At 40.2% G+C, this 21,737-nt stretch overlaps 1 protein-coding gene and 1 long non-coding RNA gene across 4 annotated transcripts in view; one reads left to right on the top strand and one right to left on the bottom strand.

Moving 5' to 3' along the window:
- The window catches only part of trappc9 (trafficking protein particle complex subunit 9), a 169,787-nt gene that overhangs the window by 48,465 nt on the left and 99,585 nt on the right, over window positions 1–21,737 (top strand). For all 3 annotated transcript variants that reach the window (XM_029442845.1, XM_029442844.1, XM_029442846.1), the window contains 2 exons: window positions 7,749–7,898; window positions 17,962–18,080. In XM_029442845.1, coding sequence (XP_029298705.1) covers window positions 7,749–7,898; window positions 17,962–18,080 — 269 coding nt within the window. The remainder of the gene's footprint in view (window positions 1–7,748; window positions 7,899–17,961; window positions 18,081–21,737) is intronic.
- LOC115015491 (uncharacterized) lies at window positions 11,591–21,448 on the bottom strand. Its single transcript, XR_003832997.1, has 3 exons — window positions 20,944–21,448; window positions 12,171–12,260; window positions 11,591–11,621 (listed from the first exon to the last, which is right to left on the bottom strand). It is a non-coding gene; the product is annotated as an uncharacterized LOC115015491 (long non-coding RNA).

Genomic DNA, 21,737 nt, shown 5'->3' with positions numbered 1-21,737 from the left:
TCCTAATTGTCATGCAACACATATGAAGACATGATAACATAATTGAACATTTGTTTTGTACACAGAATCTGTGTTTGTTCATGTAATCGTGCATCAGAAGCGACAGCCGCTTCCTCAGGTGTTAAGCGTCACGAACTCCTGTAAGTAATTCAGTGCAACACATCTGAGCTGCTATTTTAATGTCAGATCAGCTTCTGTCTGCAGTGTCACATGTTTTAAATATAAACCTTTTGTCTTTGACGTGTACGTAGTTTTATTGAGCGCTAACAGATCCTCTCACCACGTTTTTAATAATTCAACTCATTTCACCTTGGACGTTAGCAGCTCTTGTAATTGAGAATTTGTTTGCACAGATGGAAACTGTGTCTTTTATACAACAAAAAGTTTGACTGTTATTTGAACTTTTTCCTCCTGTTATTTCCAGTATTTGGTGCAGATGGATGAAGCAGCTGTCCAACACTCGCATCCTTTATTTATACCAGACAGTCAAACATTAACTGACCAGAAACTTTGTTGTGCTCAGAGAATCTCCTCATATCTTACGGCTTTTCTACTTCTACACTGTATATGTTGCATATTTGTTATTCTCATGGCTGCAGAAGCTGAGCAAAGGAAGCAATGGTTTAGAAATAACCCAGATGGCTCAATTTATTCTAGCGTTTTCTATCAGATTTTGGATTCTGTCTGCTGAGATACAGATTTGAGTTTCGGAGGAGCGATTCTCATTTATTGTTTTAATAACGCTGGTGTTCTTAAGCCCTACGTGACTTATTGTGATTTGGGACTTTTTAAAGTCCAAATTAAATAGCTTTTTTTGCTGTGCTATCGATTGAACATCAGAAATTAAAAGGGAGAACTTTTATATTTGATGTTTTTTTTGGTTTCAGGATTGTTTTTTGGAATAGTTCCCTGTCTTCTTAGTTTTAATACAATGAAATCACCTCATATTGAACAGGATTTGTCTAAAACAGTAACATTAGCTGCATAATGACAGAGATAATACATTCAACAGACATAAAGGAAGGATTACACCTGATTTCAGTCGGACTTTAAAGGCTCGTAAACAACGACGCTGACGCTGGAATTGAAGGAAAAGTTCTTGGAAAAATCTTTCTTGTCTATCGTCTTGTTTTGGGACAAACCGCTTCTGTTGTTTGTCTAGAAAGAGTTTGTTTTACCTGGTCGTCAGCAGAGAGACCTGGCACCGTGCCTCCTGCTTCATGCTAACCACATTGACCCCTGGAAAGCTGCTTGTAGAAGAGCTGCCTTTTGAAATAATCCATATTTGCATATTGTTCAGTTTGTACTAGAGGCTTATTATTCACACACATTACTTCTTTCTGCACTGCAGACGTACTGCAGCTTCTGTGTTCGCTTGCCTTTTGTCAGTACAACAAACATATTGCTGTGTTTAAGTGTCCCCCCTGTTACATGATGGAGTCTTTTGTAAATGTGTCTAAAAGTGACAGTTCAGCCAAAGCTCACATGGAAGAGCGTGTTGAGCTTCATTATACAACACAACCTGCTAATTGCATTGCAATGCAATTGCTCATCCACTTCTTCTCTCTGTGTGCATTCATCTTTTCTTATTTCCATAACTCCGGTTTCAAAGAAAAGGGCTTTAAATGAGCTTGGATCTTAAAGAAATGATCACATGTTAATATGTAATATGTATTTTCAATAATAATAATAATAAGCTTTATTTGTATAGCACCTTTCGTACAAGAATTGCAGCCCAAAGTGCTTCACAGCAAAAACATAACAATTAGTACAAGATTAGACCGAATAAGTGCATTTACAGTACAATAATCACAGTGATGATGTAAATGAGTCTGAAGTACCATTATAAAAATAGCAATTATATAGCATATATTTATATATTATATATATATATATATATATATATATATATATTTTATAATTATATAGCAAATTGTATAAAATAACATTGGCACACCATTCTTGTAAATGTTTTAAACTATCAGATCCATATTTTGAAAGCATGAGATCAACAATGGGCCCCTGTGGCCCTTCAACTGGTTTACTCCCTTTGCTACACATTATTTACGTTTACAGCGTCGACCTCTTTATTGACCTTTAACGTATAAAACACAGACGTCTCCGTGAGTCCAGATTCTTTTGGCAAAATCTTGGTTAAAGCCCGCTTCATAAACAAACCCCTGTTTGTTAAGTTTTATGAAACCTATCGGTTAAAGCCAGTTTTTCTCCAATATATTCTTTAATCTTGCACTTTTCCACTAATTGTGTAAAGAACATGTAAACACATTTATCAGAGAAGTTTACTCTTGTTCCCGTGGTAACACAGTCTATCTGATCTCAAGTTTTTCAAGTTCTCAAGTTTAATAATTCACCATTAAAAGGCTAAGATAAAAAGATATAAAATATCACCATTAAAAGGCTAAAGTAAAGAGATATAAAATATCACTATTAAAAGGCTAAAGTAAAGAGATATAAAATATCACTATTAAAAGGCTAAAGTAAAAAGATATAAAATATCACCATTAAAAGGCTAAAGTAAAAAGATATAAAATATCACTATTAAAAGGCTAAAGTAAAGAGATATAAAATATCACTATTAAAAGGCTAAAGTAAAGAGATATAAAATATCACTATTAAAAGGCTAAAGTGAAGAGATATAAAATATCACTATTAAAAGGCTAAAGTGAAGAGATATAAAATACCACTATTAAAAGGCTAAAGTGAAGAGATATAAAATATCACTATTAAAAGGCTAAAGTGAAGAGATATAAAATATCACTATTAAAAGGCTAAAGTGAAGAGATATGTTTTTGTTTACTTTTGAAGATATTGATCGAGCTTGCCTCCCTAATGTCTGCAGGTAAAGTGTTCCATAGCTTTGGTGCATTATTGCAAAAGGCTGCATCCCCAATTTTCTTCTGGATGTTTGTATGTATGGAAGCACACATTGTGTTCTCTAATGATGTCCCCCAGTGGTAGCATGTATAGAGAGAACAGTAATGGACCGAGGCAGCTCCCTTGTGGAACTCCAAAGTGGGCATCATGCTTCTCTGACACATGATCTCCAAGCCTGACAAAATACTTTCTCCCTTTGTGTATTAAACTGGTTCAGAACATATATCAGTCAGAAAGACCAACCAATTTTTCTAGACCATTAATTAGGATGTCAATCACATTTTTACTGATGTTTTGCCGTCTCATTCCATTAATGAGGAATCATCCAGTTAAAATGCTATTTAAAGATGGTTTCTAGATGGATGTAGGAATGAAGAACTGAGTAAACTGCAATTATTCTACTTTTATCTCTGTTATTCTTCAGATATTAGGAGTTCCACTGCAGCTTGCAGCTGCACCTTATCATAATACATAAGTGTCAAGCTTGATTTAAACTCTCATATTTAACCATAAATAGACTTAAAGATGCTCTTCATCAACCGTTTCACATCACTACTTGTGCCTGCTCTGCTCAGCGGTCACTATGTGGCTGCACATTGTGCTTTTAATTCATCACATGTACCTGAAAACCTTCATCTGAGGTTTCTCGTTGTTAAACCTCAGAAATATAATCAATGATTAATTAGCACTCATATCAAAACAAACTTCAAAAACTGATCCCAATTAATGCATTTAATCACAAAGGATAAGAAAAGTAAAATGGAAATAATTAATTTGATGGATATGCAACCAGAGAATCAGTAACATAGAAATATAACAACCTAAACAGACAATATTAATCATTAGATGTCTCTTAACTTATATTTCCATCTCCACCTCTTCTGTTTAACACGTACACCGACGCAGGTCATCGGCACGGTGCTGGAGTCATCATATTACCTTGTCCCCGCCTGCTTACCTCCTGAGTTGTAACCTGTTGGTGGCTTCAGACCGGCCACACTTGAGAAGACCTCTCTGAAGCCCTCTGAGCTTTCTGTGGACGATATGAATAAAAGATGAAGACTCACAATAGGAAGACATCTGCGGCAAAACAAACAAACATTACTGTTCCTGCCGCAGCTCCATCAGGACACACGAGATAGATCCGTTTCTCATAAACAAATATTTATTCCCACCTAAAAGTTTAGAGATAACAACAAGCAAACTCCTAATGCAATGATCTATTGTATCTGATTTAAATACGCTGAGTTGTCTCTGAATAGCAGGAAACAAGCCGCCATCAGACCTTTTGTTCATCACTGCTCCCGTATTACTCCTCTGTGGATATGAACATCAACTCGGCTCAATTGTTCCCTAAAACACTTTCAACGCATTCATATCAAATGTCTTATGTAGACAAAACACTTTCCTCTGTGCAGCCTATAAAAGGAAAAGAGGATTAATATTGCTTCAATGATTCTGTTACCCTGAGCTGGCTGTCAGCTGCCTGTGCGGTCCTTCTTTCTCATTTAAAATCAATTTCCTCCTGATGGCTGTTTATTTGTTCTTCCTTGTACTAGTTTTGCTTAACATGAGAAATAACATTTGTCTTTTTGTGCCAGTAAATCTCCTTTTTCTAGCTGTTATTTTAATTTGTTAAGCAGGATGATATTTTACAGCTTTACCACTACTACTGTAGCATAACGCACACATCTGGTGCATTGTGGGTAATGTAGGCGCCAGGTCGGCATGGAACGATATAAAAATGTCATGTCAAAATAATCTAAATTCTTAAAATCTCAAACATACGGGAATCTCTTCAAGAAACAAATATGTTGACGATAATTCCTCAATTTTTTAAAAATCGTCCTAATTCACGCTAATTAACTTATTGTGAGTTTGTTATCGCGATGTGCAATAAAATCCTATAACGTCCTAAATCTAGCGCCAGGTTTTACAAGGAAGAATAATGCGTTGAATAAAAGTATTTCTCCAGTTTGCATCGGTTTCGCTTAAACTAAGTCCGACAAATGTTTATATTCATGCTCTTTTAACGCATGTCTATCTAAATAACATTTTTGCATCAGCGATGAAAAATAGAATGATAACCAAATTCATCTTGATGGAGACTATTCAGTCAAATAATGTCAGATAATATAATTGTGGTTTAATTCTTCTCCGTGTACGAGCGTGCAGAGGTCAGATGTTTCTCCTTGATGTTGACTTTAGCTTTATGCTAATTACGATGCTAAATATGCATTACGACTGCTGACACTGTATTGATTGCTTCAATTGGACGCAGCCAGAGCTCTTTGTTCCCTGGTTAGTTTTCGACTTGATGAGAAATTGGATGTTCGACGGCTCCTAAATCTTTAATCCAAGTATTTATTTGTGGAACTGTGTGAGTCACAGTGACATGAATCCCTTCTGCAATTCCTCTGATTGGTCCTGATTGTTTTGACTGATTGTTATACATGCATACCTTCTGCTATGCCTCCTTTACGAACAGGTGGTTATTTTATGCAGGAGAAAGAAAAGCAGGCGAGTCGAAGCCGGAGAAGAAGAGAATCTGAAAACCGAGCTTAAGTGTTCAGGACAGGCTTTGAAAGGGAGGCTGTGAAGGAGCGCTGGCATATTGTGTTTTCAAGAGTAGGAATGTGAGGCATGAAAGATTTCTCAACGGTCATTGTGGCGGCCATTTCTCGTGACTCAGTGTATTTAGTAGAGCGGTGCTAACAATATCCACCAGTTTAATTACAAAGCCTGCTGTTGCATATTCAGGTGAATGTTTTCTCTCCACTCTCCTTTCTTTCTGTCTTTATTAATAATAATATAATAATAATCTTTATTTGTATAGCACTTTTCATATAAGAATTGCAGCCCAAAGTGCTTCAGTACAAAATTAGACAGAATAAAAGCATTTACAGTACAATAATCACAGTGTTGATGGAAATAGCATTAAAAAATAGCATTGGAAATAGCAACAATGAGTTTACAGTGGCGTAGAGTAGCAGAATTAAAGATTGTATAAAATATCACCATTAAAAGGCTAAAGTAAAGAGATATAAAATATCACTATTAAAAGGCTAAAGTAAAGAGATATAAAATATCACTATTAAAAGGCTAAAGTGAAGAGATATAAAATATCACTATTAAAAGGCTAAAGTAAAGAGATATAAAATATCACCATTAAAAGGCTAAAGTAAAGAGATATACAATATCACCATTAAAAGGCTAAAGTAAAGAGATATACAATATCACCATTAAAAGGCTAAAGTAAAGAGATATAAAATATCACCATTAAAAGGCTAAAGTAAAGAGATATAAAATATCACCATTAAAAGGCTAAAGTGAAGAGATATGTTTTTGTTTACTTGTGAAGATATTGAGCGAGCTTGCCTCCCTAATGTCTGCAGGTAAAGTGTTCCATAGCTTTGGTGCATAATTACAAAAGGCTGCATCCCCAATTTTCTTCTGGATGTTTCTGGGAACATTTAATAAACCAGTAGTAGAAGATCGTAATGTTCTTGGGGGCACATCGTTGATTAAAGAGTTGGCAGTGTAACTTGGTGCAGTTCCGTTTAGGGCTTTGTATATAAGAAGGAGGACCATAAAGTCAATTCTAAAAGTTAGTGGAAGCCAGTGTAGAGCAGCTAACACTGGACTGATGTGGTCTCTCCTCTTGGTTCTAGTCAGCAGCCTCGCTGCAGCGTTTTGGATGAGCTGAAGTCTCTCCGTTGTTTTGTTTGGAAGGCCGGTAAAGAGTGTGTTACAGTAATCGAGTCAGCTTGAAATGAAAGCATGGATTAGTTTTTCAGCATCCAAGACTTCAGGTTTAATCAAAGGAGTAAGTTTCCCCATGTTATTCAGCATCATCTCTCTTTTTGTTACAGGACCTACTAGTAGGATTTCAGTTTTATTCTCATTTAATTTTAAGAAATTATTGCTCATCCATTTATTTATTGCTGACAGACAGGTGGTGATGGAGTTAATAGCTGTAGCATCATTTGGTTCAGCAAGGAGCTCTGACTTTATGAATATTTAAAGTGGAGCATTATTCACTAAATCTTTATTTAATGCTGCCGACATTCACAGGCCCCTTAGAGGGTTTTAAAGGCTTTGGTTATGAATCAAGCAGAGATCTGTAAACTGTTGTTCTTACTGTGAGCCTGCGTCTCCCCTTCTGTTCGAATCCGCCCGCTGTTCCTCAGAGCAGCACTGGCTCACGTGCACACACACACACAGATGGAATACATGCTTTATTCAGGTGATGTATCTTTCATTTGTGGCTCCTGGCTGAAGTGGATGCAGCTGAGTCATTCGTCTCATGCAGGGGCATAATTTAGGGAGCCGGGTCTCGTGACGAGCAGCCAAAGACGTGGCAGGCAGCAGGAGGCCAATCAGTAGCTTTGTTGCTCATGCAAGGATAATTGCAAATGAAACATCATCGTAGCTTCTTTAGTGATGTGCAACCTGCAGGTACAATGAGGCGTCTCTTTCTCTCCCCATCTCACTTTACACTCGCTCAGCAGACAGCAACCAGAAAGTCAAAGTGATTTTGTTTTTGCCAAATTTGTGCCAATTACCTTTTTTTGTTTAGTTACAAGCACAGCGGTGTCATCTTGTTTTTCTTGTCCAAAACCATTTGCGTCCACAAATGTTAATGTGAGCTTGGCAGGTCTTGCCATCTTTTATCCCAGCAGGTATCATCCCACCCAGAAACGCCTTGTTATTTATTTCCTAAATTGGTTTTATTTCATTTGTTTGTTTTTTTTAATTTGCCTTTATATCTCCCTTTGTGTGTGTGTGTGTGTGTGTGTGTGTGTGTGTGTGTGTGTGTGTGTGTGTGTGTGTGTGTGTGTGCGTGTGTGCAGAGAAAGTGTTTGGGGAGTTTCTGAGCTGGGATCTGGAGGAGGCTTCGTCTCACCTGCCTCTGAAGTCGGGCCAAGCTGTGACTCTAACTGTCAGCATCAAAGTGAAGCTGGACTTCTCTGGTCAGGAGAGTCTGCTGCAGGACGATGGTGGTGAGTGAAAAGAGCTTATTAATAAATGTAGAAATTGTAAATCTTGTGTGAAAAGTTCAGTTTAATTCAAGGTTGTAGCTAAACTAGCGGCGTGGTGTCAGTTGGTGCACCGCTTTGAACTACACCAAAATATTTCCACCACTGTTGGATATATTTCTATGATATGTGGTTAGCGCCACCAACAGGTTGAAGTTAGTGGTACAGAGTGACGTTAGCATTGTGTTTTAAAGCACTTCAGACAAAGCACAACCTCACAGAGACGCCCGCCTGCAGACTCGTCTTGTTAAAGGGAAACCAGCTTTGTATCCTTGCGAAGATACCGTCATGGATATAAGTGTTAAATCTATGATATTTTGTTTAAATGACAAACAATTTACAAAGTCTTCCCAGTGAAATGTTATTCAACAGCAGAACAACTGCAGCTTCAAAATGAGCATGAATTTGAATCAGCAGCTGTGAGATTCATCGCAGAGCTTTTGTGTTTTTCCTTCCTTTGTGTCAAAGTGCACTTCAGCACAATGAGCGTTATGCACACGTTGGATAGGGGAAATAATCTATACTGCATAACGTTGTGATGTTTTGCCAATATTGTATCGATACACAGATGCCAAGTATTTATGTTTTATTATATGAATCATCAATATTGCAAATCAATTTTCAGTCCACTAGTGAAGATGGAGACATCGGACAAACAAAAAAAATCTTTAATATGGCAATAATTTCCTGTTTTGACTTGAGCATCTGGTGATATGTGGTGATTCTCAGCCCTAACGTTGGAAAGAACGAGCACTCTGCTTTACTTAGGAATCAGCAGTAACGGGAGACGCTTCTCGAGGTTTCCACACTTCCATCTCTCTGCGAGCTTCTTGCTTCAAAAGTCTGACATTCTCCTCTTCCTCGAAGAGTCTCCAGTCTTTCTCATATTTCCTGCTCAGCCTCCTTCTTCAGACTGTTGAACCTCTTCACCGCCGACTATGTGCTGATAAATATTTATGAGTGTTCAATATGGACCTGCTCCTGCACCACACATACTGTATGTGTGTGTGTGTGTGTGTTTAGATGCGTTTTATACATGCGATGCTGCATGTTTATCTCAGCCCCAGCGCCGCTCTCCTCATGAAGTCGTTAAAGCCAAACTGATTCAATGTTTTAATTAGCTGAGCAATAAATGGGGCTCTGAATTAAGGAGATAAGACTCAGTTCAGTCTAAACAGCAGCTCTGGATTCAGTTGTTATGGTGACACTATGGGATGCAGTTTTTGCTAAACACATTTGATGATATCTTCCTCTAATACAATAATGATCGCCGTAATAAAGTTTGTTGTTTGCTGATTGACTTATTTGCATAACGACAGTTGTTTCCTCAGCGCCGGAGTTTTATGTTCTGGGTTTGGTTTGTTTGTCAGCAGGATTACGGGAAAACTACCGAATGTCATGAAACTTAATGTAAGCGTGCAGCAAGGAACAAGGAAGAACCCATTAAATTGTGAAGCGGATCCGAATCACGGGGCGGATACACGTTTTATTTCTCACTTATGGAAACAGCCCTGACAGAGGTCTGCGCCCTCAGAGTGCCTCCTTCTAGTTTGCTCATCTGTGTTTGCAGATTATATAAATTCTGCCAGTTTTACTAATTAAACTTGATTATTTTAGGCACAACAGACGCTTTCAACAACTGTTCACTTGTAATGCTTAGTCATGGTCACATATACATGTTGTAGCATTAGTGAATCAGACCAGCCACACTTCTTACTTTTCAGTCCTTTAGTGATGCACGGTTCACTATCAACAGTTTGACATTTTCCCGAAATACGCTTACGAGCCATCTTGCCGAGAGGTGGATTAGAAGATTGATACAACTCTCGTGTCTGCGGAGCCGAGCCGGGAGCTGATAAGCTTAGTTTAGCATAAAGACTGCACGCCGGGGGAAACGGCTCGCCAGGATATGTCAAAAAAAAAAAAAAAAAAGCATTTGTAAAGTTGACTAATTGCTCACATTGTACCTTGTTTGTTTAATCTGTACATAATTGCTTCAACAATCGTATTTCCCGACGTGTCAAACTATTTAACTTTTTTACAAGACAGAATATTTTTGCTATCTTTGGTATTATATACGACATTTAGAGACCTTGACATGAATGCAGGTATTCAGAGACTTTTATCAGTGTAGGAATACCAACAAGTACTTCAAAACAGTTACATTTATTTTCAATATTAAAGCCAGTTTAGAACATTGTTCCATTTTAGTGGTAAATTAATGTAAATAAAGTCCAATGCCGTGAAAAGCTTTGGGAGTATTGATTGTGCTAAATCTGTTTTTCTGTCCACAAACAATGTTTTAAATTCCATTTACAATATTTTCATGAGTCTGAGTGGAACGATGCACCTTGCTGCTCAGTTGTGACACTAATTAGTCGTCTTCATACAAGGCCAGGCACTGATCTCTATGCAGAAAGACAAACGTAGAAGAATGATGCATGTCATTGTTCATTTTTTCTATTTTCTACGCCACGCTGAATCATTTAAGATTCAGCAAAGCCGACAACATGTTGGTATGACTCATCACACGGTGTATTAATGCATTATTGTAATGTGCTGATGCAGTTTATGAACGAAACCACGGCCAAGAAATTGCTTGTCTCTTCTAAATCTTTGCATTTTGGCATTTTGTGCCACTGGGTTCCTCCCAGCTCTGAGGAATGGACAGTAAGTGGGTGGTAAATGTGCTGCATTTATAAAGCACGTTTAGTGGAAGTGCTTTACTATCTGATTCTCATTCAACCATACACACACACACACACACACACACACACACACACACCAAGGGCGCTGAGGCACGATGCAAGTCGTTTGATTTGACCCATCAAAAGCCATTTTTGGGTTTAGTGTCTTTGCTCAAGGACACTTTGACACACAGACGGGAAGAATTGCCAACCCTGCCATTAACTGCAGACAACTCTCTGAACCTGAGACAGACACCTGCAGGAGGTTTACAACAAGAGGAACATTTATATCTCAGAAAAGCTAAGAATGGAAGCTGTAAGAAAAGAAAAACGTCATCTTAGGGGAGGAGTGGCCAGGGGAAGGGACGCATAGCAACAGCCTTCTTCACTTTCCTGTTAGATTAGATGTTTACATGGTAAATATGAGGCTACAACCAGCTGGGTACTTAGTTTAGAACATGAATCACCGTAAGACTACAAAACATTTCTGTTTGTGTGCGATCGAACAGACGAGACAGAAGGTGATACTTCCAGTATTTATATAAAAGGTAAAATAAGACGACTGCACTAAATTACTGTTTTGTTTACAGCAATTATAACAACAAATCAAATTTTATCTTATTGAGATTTGAAAATGCTACACTGAGAACCTTTACACTTTCTGCCCATTGTTTCAGACGTGTTGAAAGCGGTTTGCATTATACACATTCATTATCCTTGGTAGCAGCGAGTAGGTCAATACAATCAGAACCCAATGAAAATAGTCTTAATACATTTTTTTAATAACATCAGCTGCTCCCTCCCACTTCATGGAAGACAATAAGTGTGACTGTAGGGATGAATATGAAGCTCTCCTCTTTGCCAAGGTGAAAACATCTACATATAAACTCTGTGTCTCTGTTCCTCTTTCACGCCTTCTCTTCTCCCAGCGCCGCAGCCTGAGGGTAGATGATAGCTCACAGCTTCTGTTGTGTGTGTCGGAGTCTCTCTGATGTGTCTGCTGCTGGTACATTGTGTTAACATCAGCACCTCTGTATTAAATATAACGTGAGCTCAGATGTCTTGCAGCCCTCGTGTGACCAAGGTGTATATGTTTGTCATGCCGCACTGAAGCTGGGGATCGGTATGCCGTGACTCACAGCGGTCAGAATGTGCTGAGTGATAATCCATCTCATTACTGGAATCTTTCTCTAATTATGTGCTATTTATTGATCCGCCTGTATTTATATGCACATTGTGGAGAGAGTCAATCCATCAACCTTAACTGTGGTGATGCCTGGCAGTGCTGCACTCCATGTCATTTGTTTCAGCTGTACATTCAAAACAGGCCGAGCCTCATTGATTTATCCTCAGACGAGTTTGTCCCTCACTTTGGGTCCGGCTCGAGACCACGACACCATAACTCAGGATCAGATGGAAGTGATGTCATCACTCAGGACTAATGGTCCGCGTCTTGGCGAGCATTATCGTGTTAAATGGTGCGAGTGTGGTACCTAATGACAGTGCTACCGTCTACGTTAAAGGGGTAGTTTGGGTTTGAGGTACTTACCCTCAGCCGGTGTGTTACCTACAGTAGATGGCGGTCGGCACGCCCCAAGTTTGGAGAAACAGGAGCAGCAGCTAAACTTAATTTAGCCAACTGAAAACAGAAGAAATCAATATCACTTTAAGTGTACACTATATTTAGAATATTTTCACTGCTTTACTTTGTCTTTAGAACCAGTTATATCCCATCTATGCTTTTTTCAAAGCCACCAGACTCCATTGACAAAAACCAGCTATTTTACCTCACAGAACACAGGAGTTGCTGGTCTGCCGCTGCCTCCATCAGTAACTTTGTTTGTGTTGTTGTGTGACTTTGGTGTTTTAAAGGGTTAGTTTGGATTCACAAAAGTCACACAACACAAACAAAGTTACTGATGAAGGCAGCGGCAGACCAGCAACTCCTGTGTTCTGTGAGGTAAAATAGCTGTTTTTTGTCAATGGAGTCTGGTAGCTTTGGAGAAAACACAGAACAGCTTCAGAAAGGGCTGCCTGACAGCAACGGCACTTAAAAACATCTGGACTATTCCTTTAATACCACTTGTTCCACAGTAAATGTCTCCATCAACAACAAAGTAAGGAGACACAAGAAACACATTATGCTGCTAACAACATGAATTAAATGACTCAAACAGAGAGGGAGACGCATTCAGACGCTCTGGTACAGGTTTTCTCTTTTTTTGTACTCAATCGACGTCAGCGGGACAATGAACTGCTGTCCTACTTGTGTAGTTAGTTTTAAATGACTTAACTTGCAACTCCAGCCCCCAAGAGCACTTTTTAAAGACATGTTCACTTCTCTCTGTTGTCAGTAATGTTGTATTTCAACATAAACCATTTATATTCGTTGTGTTTTCTGGGTATCGAACCCTCATTACTTTTTTTAATACTGACCAACATGTGTCCAAAGAACTCTGTTTTGAAAGCTGACATTGATTGTCCGCTCAGATTTGTTGATCAGAAACTTCAAACATGGAAAAGGTTCAGTTTAAATGAGTCTAAGAAGCATTGGATACAGATTGAAATCAGATTGCTCAAAGCACCTTGGAGGTCCAGGTGGTAATTACAACTGAGACTGGTTGTTGCGTTTATCTGATCCCTGATCAGTTCCACAGAATGATCTCAGTGGGAGAGAGAGCTTGAATGAGAGGCAGTGAAGACGATGTAGTTCATCCATGGGAGTCCTCCATGTGTTGGTGTCATGGTTGTTATTGTTAGCCGGCTAGCTAAACTTGTTATTGTTGTATCTCCTAAAGTTATTCTTCTTGGGTTTTTGGCAGTTACCCAAAGTGTTACAAAGGTGCACGTAAGGTATCGCAGAATGTTGGTTTGTTATAGACGCTAGAAATTCATGTTTCATATTTGCAACAGTAATCTGACATTGAATCCTGCTTTAGTAGCAAAGGAAGTGTTCTCTTCCACTTCCAGTCTTCCAGTCTGTTGGAAATATATAGAACTGAGCCGCTATCCTGAGCAGTGATAGCCACCATGGCTGCACCGGCGCAGATAAGACTGCAACCTACAGAAACCGGAGTAAAGCAACTGTTTGACAGGTGATCTCACAAACAGACTGCCATCACAAGGTGTTCTTAGACAATGTGTGGAAGTTCTGAGGCCTGTATGCTCCTGAAGTTAAAGGTACGTCGGTAGAGAGAAAAACTCTGTGCATTCAGGACGTTCATTATTCATCACTGCTGTTAAAACAAAGCAGCAGCTGTTTGCAGATGACTTTAATGGAGCGTCCAGACAAACTGGAATGGCTTTCTGTAATGACAGTAATCATTTTGTTCAGATCTTTGTATATTACCTAACAGGTTTCTGCTCATCACGCAGACCCCATCCTCCCAGTGTCTGTAGGACTGAAGCCTAATGATGCTCAGAATAACTGTGGTTTTGAACGAGGCGCTCTAACTTAGTGCTTTAATATCTTGTTTTGTCATCGCTTGATCTGGATTAATGGTGTGTCTAATGCCTGGAAATAACACACATTTACAGTATCTGTCAAAGTGGTTTTACTCCCAGTTATGAAACATTTAATTGTCCTTCTTTCCAGGATACAGTACGTGTTGAACGAGGCTCAGCTCAAGCACTGGTTGATACATCATTTCCATCCTCATGATTATCTCCCCTGAACAGGATATTTAATGTTTACACTGTAAGTGATATTTTCCATATTTTCCGGATGCATCTACCTTCGGGAAAAAGTCTCGTAAATGTGACGCGGCAGAGATCATGCACCTTCGGCACTGTGCTGATGTTGTCACAATTATTACAGACGTGGCACTCGCAGTGCTGTTGTACCTAAGCTCATGCAGCAAGGTGGCCATTGATAGAAACTCTGAGTTCACCCTGTTCTCCCCGAGACAGCTAGACAGAAAACTAGACAGCTACTGATTGGAAGGAGGGCATAAAGGAGGGGATGATTGTGAGCAATGCCATCGTTAATCACGGCGCCCATTACTCACACGGTCTGTGTGCCACGGGACACGACGAGTCTGTGTATCTCCTGCAACCGGCTGCGTACCCTAATGAAGGATGCAGCTCATAAAGTATAAAACTGTTGTCTGTATTTTCGGGTCTTTACTTTTCTGCCACTCCAAGTCCAAGTCTAGATCTGATGTGTTTAGCAGCAGGATGTAGAAATGAAGATGGTTCCTACATGTGTTCTTGAGAAAAGTCGGATGCATGACCTTCACTTAACCCTTTGATACACAAGCTATGCAAACCAGTTAGGGTAGTGATACAAAACGAAAAATGAAAATGAGACTTTGTGATGATCAAAAACAAGTTTCCTGGAGTTCTGAATGATTAAAGTAATTTATTGCAAAGATATTTACAATTAAAACTCATTCGGGTCACGACTCATGTTGTGTATCAAAGGGTTGAACCTCAAAGTTATTTGTAATTGTTGGTGCACATCGCCTCAGACTGCAGCGCCGTGTGCTCACACACAGGAATACAAATAAAGAAAAGTGCAGATGTCAACAAGCTTCATATTTAGCAGCGACATTAATGGCATGTGTATAAAAGCATGTGATGTGATGAGTAATAACTCATTCAGTGTTGAAGTGTTAGTGTTTTTATTTATTTTAAATATTGGTTTGTAAAATAAACCCATTATAAATTATGATTGTAAATGTAATTATATGTTACACATGTCGGCACTTTAATGTGCTTCTGTCCTTACCTTTAGAATAAGTGGGTTTTAATCGGTACGTTTCAGACGTCTTTACGTTCGGCAATAATTAAAAGCTGTCCTGACACTTAAACGGTGCGACGACCAAACCAACCGACCGACGCATGACACAGAACGCGCTGACGTGCTAAACGGCAATGTTTTTTTTTTTACTTGTTTTAATTAGTTTTTCTTCGATCGTTCGCCAGCTTCTCCTCACACGCCCAAACTCTGAACCCGACTTGCTCCCAGTGAGTTTTTGTGAGACTGTAAACGAATGTAATGCAGTTTCCTCATAATTAGTCTAAGCCGTCACACATGAGGACATCGGACACGATCGGTTTGTGTCCCGTCGAGAGAGAGAACCTTTTTTATTTGAGGTTATTATTGGATACAGCAGAACGCATGCAGAGGTCGGCAGAGCTTAAAGCATCTTTGCATTCGAGCATTGTTATTTATTTAAAATAAAAGATGCAAGAAGGAAATCTGTTTTCGCTCTACATGATCTTCTGGTGCTTTGATCCCGGCTGATGGCACCCTGAAGAGATAGCTGAGATTTAATATAAAGGAATAAGTTTCTTTATTTGTTCTATTATTGGAGACAAACCCTTATTCATTTGCTCTTCCTGCTGTTTGCTGTTAATATAAACTCAACACTTCCTCCCTGTTTACCTCTTGTCATGGTAAATTAAGCATTAATCAGTACAACAACATATTCATTCCCTCCACTCCTCTCGTCTGCCTTTACTTTTCCTTTTGAACTGAAATATCGCTCCAGTTGGTTGAATTTGACCGATCTTGCTTGTGGTTGTAAAAGTCTATTGTGAACTCAATAGCGAAGCCTTTGCAAAGGCTGGTAATTTCCCCTCTCTTAGGGGAAATTACAGGGCTTTAGCAGTCCACTGACGTCAGACAGCGATATGATTCCTTTGACGTCAGAGTTTTGGGCTCTGGGCGTCATTTTTGAGTATTGTCTGAGTGGGTTGAGAGCAGCAGCCCCTGTGGTGGTGCCTTATGCAGCTGCTGATAGTGCAGCTGCTACCACGTCCACGCTGCTTCTCTCAAGGTCACAAATATAAAATCATTTATTTATTCTCCACATGCTCGTTGTAACTGGGATCTGAGATCTTCTATCTTTTTAAAATATTTAAAGAATAACTTTTAGGCCAGTTACCACAGTGACCATAGTATATTAAGATAAAAAATACACATATGTAAGTATAATGCAATACAATTCATTAACACCACAAACTACAGCCTCCAAAATGACCTTAGAGGTAACTCGCTGAACATTATAACCTTTATTAAAAGCAGCAATTGTAAGACTAGAGTGCATTCATTTTGGCTAAGTGTACCTAATACACTTGCAATCGACTGTTTAGCTGCGGGGAGGTGAAGCTTAGCGCTGCTGCTCTGTTGTCTTGTGTGTCATGAACATTTTCAGAACAAAGGCGGGCCACAGACGACCTTCCATTTTCTGGTGCCAGCTGTAACTAATGTTAAACCTTCATGGGCCTTTAAATACAAGTGTTCAGTGAAATGGGTTCCATTCTCTTTTGCAATTCTTTTCAAATTCTATGCTTTTACTTTTACAACAGAAAACTTAACACTGGCTTTAAGGCCGAGAACTATAACTGTAGAGGAACAAAGGTTGAACCTGAAGTGGAGTCTTCACCACAGCTGTGATGATGACGAGGCCGCTGGGACGTGATGAGCGATGCAAACACCGACAATTAAAGTGCATCCGAACACTGAGCTGTGTTTGTTCTACAGGGGAACTCTCTACTCTCTCTGTCTGTCTCTCTCTCTGTCTGTCTGTCTCTCTCTCTGTCTGTCTGTCTGTCTGTCTGTCTGTCTGTCTGTCTCTCTGTCTGTCTGTCTCTCTCTCTCTCTCTCTCTCTCTCTCTCTCTCTCTCTCTCTCTCTCTCCCTGTCTCTCTCTGTCTCTCTCTCTCTCTGTCTCTCTCTCTCTCTCTGTCTCTCTCTCTCTCTCTGTCTCTCTCTCTGTCTCTCTCTCTCTCTGTCTGTCTCTCTGTCTCTCGCTCTCTCTCTCTCTCTCTCTCTCTCTCTCTCTCTCTCTCTCTCTCTCTCTCTCTCTCTCTCTGCCTGTCTGTCTGCCTGTCTGTCTGTCTGTCTGTCTGTCTGTCCGTCTGTCTGTCTCTCTATTATTTGCATCCTAATCTTAATTTGTCTCTGCACAATGTCCAGCGTGTGCTCGTCACAGCTGTTTACAGAACAGAACGTTCTCATCAGTGTTGATGCTCATATTGTTATATTCATATATTTATCCTTCTTGCTGTGGAAGGAACCCTAACCCACATCAGAAAGTAATAAGCTAAATCTAAGATGATCAAAAGCATCACGTCCGCGCCCGTTTCCTTGATCGTATAGTAATTGTGAGGAACATGAGCTTTGGGAAATGAAGGAAACATAGAAGATTACTGACTAATAAGAGAAAGTGAGTACATTAAAAAGTAATTAAAACAATTCATCACAAAATAGCGAAACTGTTGATGTCTAACAATGTGAGACTGTTCGATGCTCTGCTCGCCGCTGTTTAACGTTAGCTTCGTCTCTGTGCTCTTTCTTTTTGCTGACTGTGTGATGCCATGATGTCTTTTCAGATGGGATCAGCGTGACAGGCCTGCCAATCTCCAGCCCGCTGCGCCAAGTCCTCAAACCCAGGTCTGAAACCAAGACCGTCAGCAGCGAGTCTGGCAAGACAGAGTACAGCCATATTAAGGTGAGTGTGTGCAGAGCGCTATTGTTCGGCTAAGTCATTGATCAAGATGCAAGCCTTTGTGTTTGTAGCATAGTTTAGGGACAATGCATTCTCACTGCACCTTTTCTGCAGATAATGAATATATATATATATCCTAAGGTCGGGATATTCACTCTCCCTCCTCCTCTCTCTCTTCATACCAACACTGTGTACCGTGTGGGCATTTCTTTGCAACATTTGAGGTAAAACTAAAGAATTATTTACTTCCAAACTCCTGGTTTTGCTGCAGAAAGAGCACTGAGTTTATTAAGCTGCAGATGGGGCTCCAACACATACATGAGAGAATCTGTGTGGAACTGCATAGAGTGGAAATAGATGGTGTTACAGCGAAGATGAAGACAGGTGTAATGTGAATGCAGTAGATTGAGCTGAGCAGTAGGGGAGAAGTTTTTGTTGAGGACTTGTGGAAGTCAAAGGGGCAGAAATGGGCGTCCACCAGCCGAGGGTCGTTTGCAGCCACATTATGTTACCTTTCATAACCAGAGAAACTCTTTTCTCTCCTCTGCGAATCATCGGCAGAGAAGACGACATTGATTTCTAATGTTCACATTTGAAAAAAGTAAACTTTTCGGACTTTCTTTATAAAGGTTTGTCAGGATGATGAGTCCTGGTGCAGAGGATACTCCTTCACCAGCTTTTACACAGAACAGCAAACATTAGTCAGACTAAACACAACTTTTCTAGATATAATGACATTGTGTTCCAGGAAATCATGTTACCAGTTCACATTAGTTATGCCCTACAGGCAGCAGAAGCACAGGTTTTCCATTACAAGAGGCTCACAGAGATGTGACGATCCTTTATTGCTTAATTTTCAGTGTTTCTTTACTACTTTAAAAACATTTGTATTTGTATATAACTTCCAACAAGGCATGCATTTAACATTTTACCAAAATTAATCAAATAATAAAACACAATTTTGTTGTGTACATAATGGAAGATAAACATCAACAATTAGAAAACTATGAAAAGCTCACTGAAACTTAGAAACGTAACTTATTTACACAGCATCTCGTGCAACGTTGCAATACAAGGTGCTTAATAAAGCACAGTAAGAGGGTATATAAAATATATTTGAATAGATTAAGAGAATGCTAAGGTAAAAGTATATGTTTTAAGACTTCGTTTAAACGTTTATCTTTGATGGATATTGGAGATTCTGACATTTGTAAAGAGCAGATTCCTCTGATACAGTGTTACTTCACATCCTGACACATCTTCCTCATGCTGCACAGCAACACTGCAGGTGAAAAGCAATATTGAATATGTATTGCATAACCTGTTATATATCCAAGACCTTTGCAGTAAGGGGGGGAGGGGTGGGGGGGGGGGGGGAGCAGCCATTGTTAAAGGCAAGCTGGACATTTTAATCAGTTGTTTGGCTTATTAGAGGCGGGGTGTGACTGGCAGCTCTGACTTTTATAGCAGAACATATGGTGTTGGAACCATAGTTAATAAAGCCAATTACACAAAGACCTTTGTCCTGCTAGAAGTCTGCTGAGAAGCAGCTTGTGAGGATGTGAGCTCCTTCTCCTTTAATTTTGTAGACATGCTGTTGGACATACAGTAGACACCCGGGTGATTCATTCCACTGTCTGTTCAGGAGAAGGATGTGGACTGATTTGCCTGTTTACTGTAGTAAATGTATTCTGGGTGACTCATGACTCATCGCTGTATTGTTTTGGGCCGGTGGACTCAAATCCACAGCACCATGCCACCACCTGACGCAGGCACCACGTAGAAGTTATGCAACGCAATACGTTTGGTGATGTTCGTCTATAAAAGAAATAAAAACTTGGAGAAAGTTTTCACTGATGTGAGGAAGAGTCGTCGGTCCGTGATAAAACAGCTGAACTTTAATCTGCCGTTTTATTTACACGTGTTGGAAGATGGAGCTGCGGTTTCGACACCTTGAGTCGGTCTGCAGGACAGAGTGGACACGAGCCAGACGAGAACTAAAAGGCAACAATGAGTCATTAGTTTTCACCGGGAGTGGTGGCGTGTAGCATATCAGCCTGTCATGCACGAGACCCAGTTCTGCCTCTCGTCACCGGCTTGCAATTAACCATAACCGCTACCTAAACGTAACCATAGTGTGCAAAGCAAGAATTCTAAAAGGTGTGGCAGGAGATGTAAAGAAACTGTTGTCACTGAGCTCTTTTTGTTTTTCGTCCAATATGGACGCTCTTGTTTCTTGGCTGATTGGCCAGCAATGCTTTTCTTCCATATGTGTTTGTCGTCAGTGTCTCCTTCTGTGTTGGTAGACACACATTTATGGCAAAAGTGCCTTCGTCCTCAGTTTTCTAACGAGCCGATTTGCCGGAAGTGCCAGTATGTTGCTTGAATACACGGCTGAGAACTTTTTTTAGCCGTCTTATTGCTACCTCTTCGAGCTGTGTCTGCATATATTAGAGCTTTTTGCAAAGACATACTACTATTGTTATGTGGAGCTTGATTTGCCAATGTGTGTGTGTGTGTGTGCATGACAGAATGAGAGAGAATTTATTTAGCTGCTAATAAGTGATGTTGGCCGGGAGGACAGATGGACAGATGCAGAGGAAATTGAAAACCTTCTTGCCAAACTGGCCAGCAGTAAAGCAGGTTGTTCCCTGCATATCTAAAGCTTACGTGGGCCAATCAAGTGTGAGTACCATCGTACCACCGCTATTCTCAGACGTGAGTTTCAACATTTCTATATATTGTTTCGTTTATGCGAGTGGTGAGTATCTCGGCACATTGCAGCTTGCCTACTATGAGTAGACGCAATCCATCCTGCCTGATCTGTAATCAGCACAGGAGGAGTCAACATGTTTATCTCACTGACCTTTCATCGCTCAATCTTAGCACCCGTTTTTCAATCCTCCCACTAAATCAGGAACACCTGTGGGCATGAGAAATGTGTATGCTGGCAGGGTGGGATGGATCCTCCGCAGGTGAAGGAGGTCTGGCTCTTCAGACGTGTTGGGTTTGCCGATTATTTACACATTTTCAGTGACTCATCTCTTGAGGAGAGTTGGGCCACAACTCTGTTTCTTTAACGCTGTCAATTACTCCTCTTAGCTCGTCATCTTTACGTCTCATTCCACCTGCCTGTCCTCTGTGGGAGCACGTTATCTGTTCAAGCTCACTTATGGTTCGTGTTCTGTGATTCTGTGCACGTGACTGAAGCAGCAGAGGATCAGCTGGAGACTCATGTGAGAGGTGACATGAGTGACAGGCTGGGAACAAGACGAAAAAGGAACGGCATACCATAATCCCGCCTTTGTGATTACCCATGAGGCACCGTAATGCCGGCCTGTGTGCAGTCACTACCGTCGCCTTCCTGGGGACCTATCTTCACCGCACAGATGTCATCGAGGGCATTTCAAGTGACGCTATGATACGGGGGCAGGCCGGCCCCTCGGACACGCCCACCGGTTATCTTCAAATGTCCAGGCTGCTTCAAAGCTGCAGCCGGTGCAATCTTACTCCCCTCATAATGCCATGTTGTTGCAATATCCAGATTGCTGTTAGAATGTAGATGTGTGTGTGTGTGTGTGTGTGTGTGTGTGTGTGTGTGTGTGTGTGTGTGTGTGTGTGTGTGTGTGTGTGTGTGTGTGTGTGTGTGTGTGTGTGTGT

The sequence above is a fragment of the Cottoperca gobio genome, chromosome 11 (genome assembly GCF_900634415.1).
Source record: "Cottoperca gobio chromosome 11, fCotGob3.1, whole genome shotgun sequence".
NCBI lineage: Eukaryota > Metazoa > Chordata > Actinopteri > Perciformes > Bovichtidae > Cottoperca > Cottoperca gobio.
This window is presented reverse-complemented; position numbering and strand designations above follow the sequence as displayed.